This window comes from Aptenodytes forsteri, unplaced genomic scaffold (genome assembly GCF_000699145.1).
Source record: "Aptenodytes forsteri isolate BGI_AS27 unplaced genomic scaffold, ASM69914v1 Scaffold61, whole genome shotgun sequence".
In the NCBI taxonomy this organism is placed as follows: Eukaryota; Metazoa; Chordata; class Aves; order Sphenisciformes; family Spheniscidae; genus Aptenodytes; species Aptenodytes forsteri.
Window position 1 is genome coordinate 2,584,045 of NW_008794443.1, and position 11,067 is coordinate 2,595,111.

The following is an 11,067-nucleotide window of genomic DNA, read 5'->3' on the forward strand; positions in this document are numbered from 1 at the left end:
TCGAGGCGATGACGGTCGCTGGGGCTCCCCTGGGCGGGCGGTGGGGTAATGGAGGGCTGTGCGGAGGGGGCTCTGCGAGGTCGGGAGCCCCGTTTCGGAAGGGAGCAGTGTTGAACGCCTGGTAGCACGGGCTCAGAAATGCGGGCAGGAATACAGAAGTAAAGGCAATGCTTGTCTGCTGGGGAGCGGTGGGACCGGCGCGCCCCGGGGTCCCCATCCCTGTCCCGAAAGCTGTGCTCCGTCCTTCTGTGAGCCCAGTCGTTAGAGAAACCAGTGTGTGAAACGGTGAAGGAGCATCTGGTGATTCTCCTTTCTCTCCTTTGAAGCCACGAAGCGGGCAGGGCGCAGCGCAAGCTGGTGCAGGAGGCCTGTGCTAGTTATTCTGGGCTAGCGCAGGAGCCCATGTAATAGACACGAGCACTTTGAAGTTGATGGATTACAAATTACGTGATGTCCCTGCCTCCTTTGCTTCCCTTTTCTTCCAAAAATTCTTCAGTAAGGGATTGCTAGCTTCCAGAAAGCACCACGAAGGAAGCGCAGGCTTTCTCTTTCCTGATGCCTACTCCTCCTCGCTTCCCCTAGCCATCCCTCAGTGCCGTCTGTTATGCTGGGAAGGTGGGACGACTTCTTCTGGAAACTGGCCTCATATGTATAGGACAGCAAATTCCAGTGAACAGATGAAAGGCTGTTACCTGCAGCATTGCTCCAATCAGTTACTCCAAAACCTTAAGTTGAGGGAGTATTAAATGGGTGGTTCTTAGGGCCAACCTTGTGACTGTGTTTAAGGTTGGGTCTCTTGGGATGCTGTTGGGAAGGGCCCCTGTCACTGGGGCCTCAGTTTAAGAAAGGGGGATGTTTAGGTGAGGATGGTAACCTAAACCTCTGAAAACACAAGATTCTTTATGCTACTCTGATACAGATCTTTTGTACAAATTTGAGAGTCACTGCAGCTGGAGTGCTAGAGAGATGCTTAAGTATCTTAATTCTGTTTATTGTAGCAGATCGCTGATATTCCAGGGAGTCTGTGTATGCAGTGGTAAGATTCTGATTTAAAAAGGGAGAGGAGAGTAGCTTCCTGTTTTGTGAAGGTTGAAGTAATTCTTTGTAGAGCTGAAAAACATGGTTTGTTGCAGCTGAAGCAGCTTGAAAAATCAGTGGCTAAGCAACCGATTGGAATGTCTGTGGCTTATCAGAGGTCTGTGTAAGACACCTGTGTTACTGATGGAGCCACAGTGCTCCTGGAGGCATTTAAAGACATACACGGTTTATGAAAAATGGTGCTGCTATTAGTGGTTAGACATGCACGTGGAGAGTATGGATAAAATAATGAAACAAATTAAAATTTGTAATAGAAAATTATGTACACTGTAGCTTAAAATGTGTAAGGCACATACTCCGCTATATAAGGAAAGCTGTTGGAAGGTTGAGCCCCAGCATCTGCTGTTTGATTGTTGGCACATGGTATTTAATTTGGCTATCTAATTTGCTGCCCTTCATAATTGTCACAAGTTTCAGGCTCCCCAGGGAAGTGGTCAGGGTACCAAGCCTGTCAGAGTGCAAGGAGCATCTGGATGATGCTCTTAGTCATGTGGTTTAGTTTTTGGTTAGTCCTGCACGGAGCAGGGAGTTGGACTCCATGACCCTTATGGCTACCTTCCAACTTGAGATATTCCGTGATTCTGTGTGACAAATTCCATGTTACCTTAATGATGCAGCTGTGCAGAGTTTGGTTTCCTTGGGACTAGAGAGAGAGAGAGAGAGAGACAGACAGACAGACACTCCGAAGCTGTTGGTAGTAGACAGCAGATGAGTACCTGTGTTGTGCAGTGTCAGTGGAAGATGCAGATCCTAGCCTGAACAAGCAATGTTTCATGGTGGTGGTGTGAGAATAAACCTATAAAACTGAGAAGTTCTTGTGTTGTAATAGGATACAGAGGTTAGAAAAGGGGTATATTCTGGTATGTTACGAGAACATTTATGTGGCTTTAAAAAAAAATAGTGTTTCTTGTGCTACTAAAAAGTGATTGTCTAAACTTTCCTGCGTCTTGGGAATCATGAATTCTCCAGTCCTAGCAAAATGCATGAAAAAGGGAGGGAGACAGTGAAGAACTGTGAACTGGACAGATTTTCACCTTTTTTTTTTTAATAAAACCCAATTAAAAAAAGCAGGAATTTAAATTATGAGTAATCTATCAATCTGAGGTGTGAGCCAGAACACCACAATGATGCTGTCTTTGGTTTTATGCACTACTAGTGATTTCTGACGTGTTGGTTACGGAGGGTGCTTAAACCTTTTGCAGTGGGCCCTGCGGATTTGTCGTGGCAGTGTTCATATGCTTGTGACTAAGTGCAGAGGACAGTTTGTTGGGTCTGAGCTCAGCAGCCCTAGGGAAGCAGATGGCTCCCTGAGCTGACTGCGTTAATAATATAGGAGCCAGAGGATAAACATTCTTTTTGTGATTACTTCCAGGTTCTGGGAAAGATGACCACTCTCACACGGCAGGACCTTAACTTTGGGCAAGGTAATGTGTTGTGCTATGCTACAAGCTGGTACGCTTGCAAGGCTTCTTGTTGGCATATGAGCTTGTGGAATTGTTGTTGGAGGGTTGCTCTGTCCCTAAACTTGCAGCTAAGGGGAAGCAGGTGAAATTTATGCAGGGAAAAATACCTTAAAAAAAAAAATAATCCTGTGAGTATATGGTATTGCTCTGCACGCTTCCCCCTGCCCCTGCTTCAGCATCTTTTACTTTTGTGTTTCAGTTGTTGCAGATGTTCTTTCAGAATTTCTGGAAGTGGCTGTTCATCTTATCTTATATGTCAGAGAAGTTTACCCTATCGGGATCTTTCAGAAGAGGAAAAAATACAATGTACCTGTCCAGGTAGGAGATTTTCCTGGAAGCTGACAGCCATGTGGACAAGCAAAATAGTGGGGATCAGTCAAAACTCACCAGAACAAACTAAGTCACTTCCAGAATTTGTTTTAATGTGCAAACTCATTTTTGAAGAGAACTTAGTTCCTGTCAAAAGGGAAAACAGCCCTGTAGCTGAGGATATGGCAGCACTTATGGAACAAGCAGATCACGGACAATAGTAGTAGGCGGCTTCCCCAGCTATGTGTAGTAAGGTAACATGAAAGCATGCTTCCTAGGAAGCAGAGATGGTTGGAATATACTATTCCCAATATGCTATTGTGGGTATATATTCCCAATATGCTACAAGCGTGTGGGTACAGTGATCTGCCACAGCTAATTCACCCTTCCATGAAAGAATTACTCGTTTGAGTTGGCAACTTAGTGGTGAAAAATTCTATCTGAAGCATGACTCAGGTGCCTTGTAACACATTGGTGCTTCTGTTTAACTCTTCTCATTTAGCATTGTCCTGGTTCACATCAGAACACAGCTCTGACTATTCACTGTATTTGCTACAGATGTCCTGCCACCCGGAGCTGAATCAGTACATCCAGGACACACTGCACTGTGTAAAGCCGCTGCTCGAGAAGGTAAGATCATACTGGGGACCTGGCCAAAAGTACTGCAAGTGGTTTTGATAGAAAATAAGAGAACATAAATACTGTCTTCATTGTAAAATTTATTTATAAGTTTACCATACACAATATACTAGCTGATAAAGTTACTAACAAAAATAACATCCATAGCCTTTCCTTGCAGTTAAGGCCCAGCCTTGCTGCTGATCATTGGCATGTAGTTGCATCTAATACATGCAAATGAGGATATACAGCTCTATATTTTCAGTTACATCATCCTACACGTTAACTTTCTACTTTTGAATACATTTAAGTTTAAGCACCTATCTGGCAGAATAGTTTGAATGCTTTGCTGTAACCCAGCAAGCAAAGGTAGGTTTGAACTCGAGGTTTTGTGAGAGAAAGGTGTGACCATATGAAACATTTCAGGATGTAGGATACTGGCAGATTTTGCATTCTCTGCTCTTTACAGACAACCTAATGCACATTTAGAGAAAGGAAATAGGTCAGTTTTACATTGCGGTAGTACAAAGCTGCTATATTTGTCCAACAGTCTAAGCATGTCTTAACTTCCTCATCATTGTCCATTCCCAAGTGATGCAATAAGATAGCTGTACTTTTCCTCCTTTGTTCCAAAACAGTATCTAGAGAAATGTGCTATTTAGTGCACTTCATCTCCCTAGGCCTTAGCGATGAGCTATCAGTTTAACATCTAGCAAGAAAGGGCTTTGCAAAAGCATTTTTTTCTGATCGGTAATAGTAATCTGACAGTGCTCAAGCTTTGGATAACTGCTAGTGCTGAGAGCCACAACAAATAAGCATACTCCCACTTTATCAGAAGTATGCGAAGCACACTGGGGGCAGAAGACAGCTTGTTTTAAAGGAAGGGATTTTTCTATCTTTGTTCTTGCAGAATGATGTGGAGAAAGTTGTAGTTGTAATCCTGGATAAAGAGCACCACCCTGTGGAGAGATTTGTCTTTGAGATCACCCAGCCACCTCTTCTTTCCATTAGGTAACGTTTCCATTACTGCTTGCCCATGGCATCCAACACCTGCCTCTGCAGAGGTGTTCTGGAAGCAGCTCCAGGCTCCAGTACTTTGCTGCATGCCAGTAACAACTGTCTCCTCAACAGTTCAGAGTCCCTGCTGTCCCACGTGGAGCAGTTACTGCGTGCCTTCATCCTGAAGATCAGTGTGTGCGATGCCGTGCTTGACAACAATCCCCCAGGTAAACATGTCCATACAGCCTGACAGCATGGCGTTGCTTGACTTGAGACAACAATAGGTAGTGTCTGATCCTCTGTTAGTTGTCCCCTGATCTGGAGCCTACCATTTCTCTTGCAGGTTGCACCTTCACAGTTCTGGTTCACACACGGGAGGCTGCCACACGGAACATGGAAAAGATCCAGGTGATAAAGGTGAGCGATATCTTTGGCTACCTGATTGCGTGTGAGCAACCTGCAAAGACTGGAAATGCAAGAGTGTTGGCATCTTTAAGGTTAAGGCTGCTAGATAATGTTAGCTTTACATGATACACTTCACAACTTTGCTTTGAATGTGTTAAAATGGTTTACACTGGTGAGGTGACTAAGCACATTCACCACACACCAGCCACAATTGCAGACCATAGCTGCTTCAATGCCTGAATTAGATTGTAACAATACTTACTGCATAAGGCCTGCTCAGTCACTTAAAAGTACTCTGACATATAGAATAGGTACTTGAATTTAAGTAACAACCCCACCCCCCATCCACTATGTGTGGATGATTGATTCTTTGTAAATAGCAAGGAAGACTAAGATTCAAGTAACTAGCGGGTTTTGGGTGCACAAATATGTTTTATCTTGCAGGAAAGTGCGTGCAGATCACTTTTTAAAGCAAGATTTTTTTTTTAAGAATCCTTGCTTAGGTACAGGGGAACTTTTTTCTCTGAGCCAAGTTATTTTGGGTGTCCTAAGGCACAATATAAATAAAGCTAATGAAGTATAAAATTGTTTCAAAATGGAAGTCTGCTCTGTACTGCTTAGTAATGGAAACTGGTAGTATAGTAGGCCAAACTTGCAAGGCAGGACAGAAATCCATGCCCTGAGCATTTTGGAGTTGCAGTTCAATGCTGGTGTAACGAATATAACATGCTAGCTCAGGACAGCTAAGAGTATATCTTTTAAAGAAGTGAGATGTCACCTTTGGAGTAAGTAAAATGGGTTAACCTTACAGTTTGATGCTGTAATTAAAGATAATTATGCCGAGTCTCAGAGCCAAGTGTGCAAGTGTTAAGTTTTGCTGTTATGGAAGGTTTGAGTTACCTGTTTCTTCCCTCAGCCACTAGATCTCTCATTCACTTAATGCTGACCTAGTGCTGAGAAAGAGAGCTCACCTTACAGAGTCTGCCAGCCTCTCTGCAAATAAAGCACCTTGTGTTGCTGCCCCTAGGATTTCCCGTGGATCCTCGCTGATGAACAAGACGTGCACATGCATGACCCCCGGCTTATTCCCCTGAAAACTATGACATCTGATATCTTAAAGGTGAGCAGAGCATTCTGGCCCAAGAGGTGGCTGAAACAGCACATACTTTAAGCTTTGTCTACTCCGATGCTAGCTCTGCAGTTTTCTGTAGGGTAACAGTTTTAATATTGCTGAGCACTATTATTGCTTAGTCTTGCAGATGCCTGTGCCAGTAATGAGAACAGGGCAAGACTCCTCATAATAAAATAGGAAACCTGGTTATGGGGGAAGGTACAAACTCTTCCTATTTAGCCTGTTGCAGACTTTTTTCCCATTCACCTACCTCCACATCAAACAGAACTGATGCTCGTTTCTCTCCTCCAGATGCAGCTATATGTAGAAGAACGAGCCCACAAAGGCACCTGATTTCAAGTCTTCCTTGCCTTCAAGCCTCATCTGATCTTCCAGTGGAATAAGATATCTCACAAACCATACCTTGATAACCATCTCTTCAGCTGGCCTTCTGGGTGAATGTAGAGCAGCTGCTGCCTCTTTATTTCAAGTGCTCTTACCACTGTATATAGAACTGACTTGGAATGTGGAGCCAGAGCCTGTTCCCATGTACACTCGTGAGCGAGTGAGTATAGGTTTTGTTACAGTGAATCCCTGGGGGCAGGATACAGCCAACTGCAGTACGCAGTCAGCGCTTTGTACAAATCCACTTCTCACCTTAACAGGGCATCGCCATTGCACATCGGCAGCGATACACAGCCATCTGTTATATGCTCCACTAGAGCAATGGACTTATACACTAAGGGTGAGTGAGGCCTTATGTAGTGTCTGTCCACTGTGACTGTCCCAAGTCGTCTTCAATAAATATTAAGTTTTACCCCAGTTGAACTAGGCCGAGTTCTGTCCAAACCAGCCTCCTCGCTTAAGTGAGGAAGTACTTTTATTTTGTATGGAGCTTTGTATTTTACGTGGAGCTTCCACCACCTTTCCATACCTTTTCTGGAACATACGTGGGATCTGTCAATTCCTGTGAGAGGCTATGCAACCTTGGTCTCTACCCTTTCCATGGGAGAGCTTTCAGCATTGGCATGGCATTAAGCAAGGTGGAATTTGTCTGTCCAGCAAGGACACTTGCCAAATGTCCTACTCCTAACGGAGAACAGACAAGGGAAACACTGTTAATCCTACACCTGTCAAAGGAGATGGAAGGCGGCCTTAGTATTGGCTCTATGCATACAGGGGTAGAAGACATAGTTCATAGTATGAGCTGAGCTTGTTGGTCAGACAATTTGATAAGACAGCCAGTATAGTACCTCCCTGCTTCCTCCAAGTAAAAGTGCAAGAATGCTATAGATCCAGGTTGTGCGCTGCTTTAACATTTTATATGGGGTTAGACTGTTCAGTACAAACCAAGTACTTTGGTAGTACAAAGGTAGTATGGAAAAAGCCCAGCACAATCAAAAGGCACTTACATTGTAAGGTAGCCACCTTAAGGGATTCCTTATCTCCTGTTTCTCTAGCTGTTTATTCAAACAATGATGGGCTGTATTTGGACAGGGAAGGTATGTACCATTTTGATCATATACACTTACAGAAATGCTAAGGAATTAAGTACCAGTGACACAGCATTTATGAAAAAGGGTTGACAGTTTCCTTATGCTATGAAAGGTCTGGTGTGAAAGATACATGTTTTTACACATAATTAAACTGAAACAGGAAAATACCGTACAAAGCAAGTCTTTCTGTAGCAGAGCCCTTGAGGGCAGCTGAGTGCACATGAGACCACCTGGTTACAGTCCTGAGGTAAAAGCAAACACTTCTATTGCGCCTTCATAACAATGTCAGAGGCCCAATGGTGATGCTGCTGTTTGTCACTCGGATCCCATACCATCCTGCCCAGAATTGGGTGTCTTGGCCTCCATGCTGAAACCAGATGTAACGAACTCCAGCTGGGTAATTCTGGAAGGTGTGAGAAATCTGGAGAGAAAGAAGAAAATTCCTCTTAATTTGCCTAAGTAAACCAGCACTGACCTAGAAGCTAGGACAACTACAGTATGGAAGTCTTGGTCTCAGGAAAAGCTCATTCTAAGATATCTTTATCTTTCATTGAAAGTGCATCATACCCGTTTTTGAGGGACAGGAAAAAAGCCTCTCTTATTCAACCTTCTGCCCCGAAATCCTCTCCAAGTCAAACATAACATTAAGCTTGATTCTTAGGTACGTTTCTCATGTAAGCAACAATGTAATGGAGAATCTACAGCCAGTCAAACCAGTTAAACACGTTTAGCAGTTTAAGAAAAGTAACATCAGCAATACTTTAAATTACATCCATGCAGTAGTTTTAAAACAAAGCTTTTTGATCCAATAAAAACAAGAACTGTGCTCTTGTAACTTAGTTATTTAGACAAAAACTTAAGTGAAAAACAGAAATAATTAAAGAGACTGAGCTAAAATAACACAGAAGCCTGGGGGATACTCTTTAGAAAACCCTGGGCACCTACAAACTGAACCTAGCTCTTTCATGGCACTACTGCTTCTTCAGCATTGTCAACAGCAAGGATTGACTTACCTTTTGTATTGAATAGAGGAGGCTGAAGAGCAGAGAAGGTAGGTCCACTTGGGACTTTTGGCCAGGTAAGACTTGCAAGATTCAAGTGTCAATACCGATGTAAAGCTACTGCCCACAGGGCTGCTGCTTACCTCTCTCCACATCGCATCATTCCACTGTTCTATAACCACCGGCTCGGGGTGGAAATCGTCAAGGACAATGTAGTCTTCAGAAAGCAGCCTCACTCTAAGTTCATAGCGACATCCACAGTCAAATCTGGCAGCATACCTAGAGAGGCAGGGAGTAATCGAGGAGCAAGGTTGTATATACACTGTTCAGTTTTCTTTAGTGTTTGAAAACAGTCTCCAAAGGGATCCCCATCTGCAGAGGAAAAGGAATGTCATCCCCATAGCTATGAAGAAGTTCTAAAACTTCCAGCTATCCTGCTCTTCACAGGATTGCCGCCTCCTTACAGCCCACTGAATAAACTTGGATTTAGCTTATGCTTTACTCAAGAGCTGCAACTCCCAAAGGATAGAGAACTGATTTTATAGCATGAAAAGCTTGAGAGGCCTAGCTTATCTCTAGGCCAACACCAGAAATTATAGTTTTTAGTGCATTACACTTACCAATCCTTGACTACAATTTCAGGCCGTTTCTCATCCATCAACTGATTCCAGTATCCTTCTTTCTGCAGGGTAATGAGTTGAGACTTGAAGCATGGCCTGCAACAGCAATAGAAATATTCACAACTTCACAAAACACATCTCTTCCCTCTCAATGTCCACACTGTGCCCGACAGCTTTACTTTTGCCAAAAGCTCACCCAGACCTTGAAGGCCCGCAAGACTGACATGGCTAAGGCATGCCTTTTTCCATAGCCAGAACTAGACAAGGTAGTGAACCGATTAGCTTCACTTCCAGATAAAAGGAATAGTTACCTACAAGCTGGATTAAGAGGGGTCCCTGCGCTTGTATAGCATACATTGGTAACAGGGAACTACTGTTTAATGGATGTAAAAGCAGCTAATCCTCCTCTGTTGACAGCTTTTATTGCAAGCTGTTAGTATGACAAACGCACCTACCACTCTTAGAGGTTACAGAGCTTTGACCTTGTCAGGTAAGTGCATCTGATGGGCTTGCCAAACCTTAACCTTTGCCCACCACCTTTGGTAGAAGAGAAGCAGAGACCCCATGTGGATTATCATGACTATAAAAAAGTGACAGGAAATACTTATAGCATGTGCCCCAATTAGTTCTCTCAGCAGTACACCTGTCTCTTTAGACTAACTAGTATAAAAGATTAATTAAGCGCCTTCCTTTTCCCACACATGCAGTAAGGTTCAGTGACCTGCCTCAAGCCTTCTACCCATAGTGCCTTTGCAGACAGACAGGAGGAAGCAGGTCTCCCAGTTCCAGATTACTAGGATCCAGTTCTTACCCGTACGAAGTGACAAAGTATTTGTGTACTTTGGGGTCTGGCATCTCTTTTCCATGAGGTCCAGGCATATCCTCAATCTTCCATTTATCTCCGTCGTTATCATCAAGTTTCCAGTGCTGAAAGTTCTCTAAAAACATAGATGTCAAAGATGAGCATTAGGACCTCACTTCAGTTTCCAGCAGTATCTTTGCTTTTGTTAAAGAATCAGCTACAGAAGAATACTAGGAACCTACTTTGATGAGTTTTCAGATACATTGTGTTCTTCCTAGAGCTGAAAGCGACTCCTGTCTTTATGTTGCCATTACTTTTAAGGTGGCTGCCAGCAGCTAGGGCAATAGGTAGCAAGTTTCTTACCACATCAGAAACTCATAATCAGTAATAAAGTAGAATTACTGTAGTTGTATTAATCAAGTCTTTGACAACAAAAATGCCCCAGCTGCCCAAATGTTTAATCCAAATACCTGATAGTTTCATTACCACATTGTACTTGCTGTGCAAATTAACCGTCACTGAGCGCAGTGCTGGGGCCTTAGCGACTCCTCTGGTCGCAACCACAGATACGTATTTACCAATACTTTGTCTACCCACGGCAGTTTTATTGCAGATGTTTACTTGTGGATCTTACCCAGCAGAGATCCATCAGTAGCCGGGGACAGTCCCACACCACCAGCAGCACTTGAGTAATGCAGGACACTGACTCATTCTGACCCTTACGAAACTCTCTTAGCTCTCTACCATAAATAATTAAACAAACCTTCAGCACAGGGGTTTTTGATTAAGTTTCTCTTCAAGTTGCAGAGCATATAGAAGACCTTCCAGTCAGAGATGCTTCTGTCCAAGTTCTGAATATAAAAGCCCTCGCGCTGGCACTTGCGTTTCCATAGGGTGGTCAGATCCACCACGTACCGCCACTGCGTGCTGACCAGTCTGCAGGTGCAGATCAGATCCTGGGCTGGGAGCAGCGAAAGCAGCTCCACCAGGACGTCTTCGGGGAGGTCGCAAATGGTTGTCATCTCGACCGATAGCTTCAGTGACGGGCCGCAGGGGTACGCGATGGAAAATCCCCGGGCGCCGACAGCACAGAGCTTCGGGAAATAAGCAGAGTTTTTACTAGTTACTAACAGAACTACACGACA

General features: G+C 43.8%; 2 protein-coding genes across 3 annotated transcripts in view; one reads left to right on the plus strand and one right to left on the minus strand.

The window, feature by feature from the left end:
• The first annotated feature begins 2,473 nt into the window (after positions 1–2,473).
• MAD2L2 (MAD2 mitotic arrest deficient-like 2 (yeast)) lies at positions 2,474–6,826 on the plus strand. Of its 2 annotated transcripts, XR_658090.1 has the most exons (9): positions 2,474–2,522; positions 2,761–2,879; positions 3,429–3,500; positions 4,399–4,499; positions 4,620–4,714; positions 4,831–4,904; positions 5,920–6,012; positions 6,316–6,568; positions 6,669–6,826. XR_658090.1 is itself a non-coding variant. In XM_009289617.2 (8 exons), the coding sequence occupies exons 1-8, from the start codon at positions 2,483–2,485 to the stop codon at positions 6,355–6,357; spliced, it is 636 nt and encodes a 211-aa protein (XP_009287892.1). In that variant the 5' UTR covers positions 2,474–2,482; the 3' UTR covers positions 6,358–6,825. The 2 variants fall into 2 exon arrangements, 1 of the variants encoding a protein (XP_009287892.1); XM_009289617.2 differs by having other exon boundaries at positions 6,316–6,825.
• An 89-nt stretch (positions 6,827–6,915) lies between these two features.
• The window catches only part of LOC103907447 (F-box only protein 6), a 6,254-nt gene continuing 2,102 nt past the window's right edge, over positions 6,916–11,067 (minus strand). The window contains exons 2-6 of the mRNA XM_009289619.2: positions 10,686–11,016; positions 9,932–10,058; positions 9,121–9,216; positions 8,644–8,779; positions 6,916–7,920 (exon numbers count right to left, since the gene is read on the minus strand). Of these exons, the coding sequence (XP_009287894.1) occupies positions 7,774–7,920; positions 8,644–8,779; positions 9,121–9,216; positions 9,932–10,058; positions 10,686–10,944 (765 nt within the window). The 5' untranslated portion in view covers positions 10,945–11,016 and the 3' untranslated portion in view covers positions 6,916–7,773. The remainder of the gene's footprint in view (positions 7,921–8,643; positions 8,780–9,120; positions 9,217–9,931; positions 10,059–10,685; positions 11,017–11,067) is intronic.

Excerpts from the sequence above, each read along its gene's own strand:
- MAD2L2 (XM_009289617.2), top strand. The coding sequence starts at position 2,483 with ATGACCACTCTCACACGGCAGGACCTTAACTTTGGGCAAG. Across the intron at positions 4,715-4,830 it reads GCTTGACAACAATCCCCCAG|GTTGCACCTTCACAGTTCTG; the intron begins GTAAACATGTCC and ends TTTCTCTTGCAG. Across the intron at positions 4,905-5,919 it reads AAAAGATCCAGGTGATAAAG|GATTTCCCGTGGATCCTCGC; the intron begins GTGAGCGATATC and ends TGCTGCCCCTAG.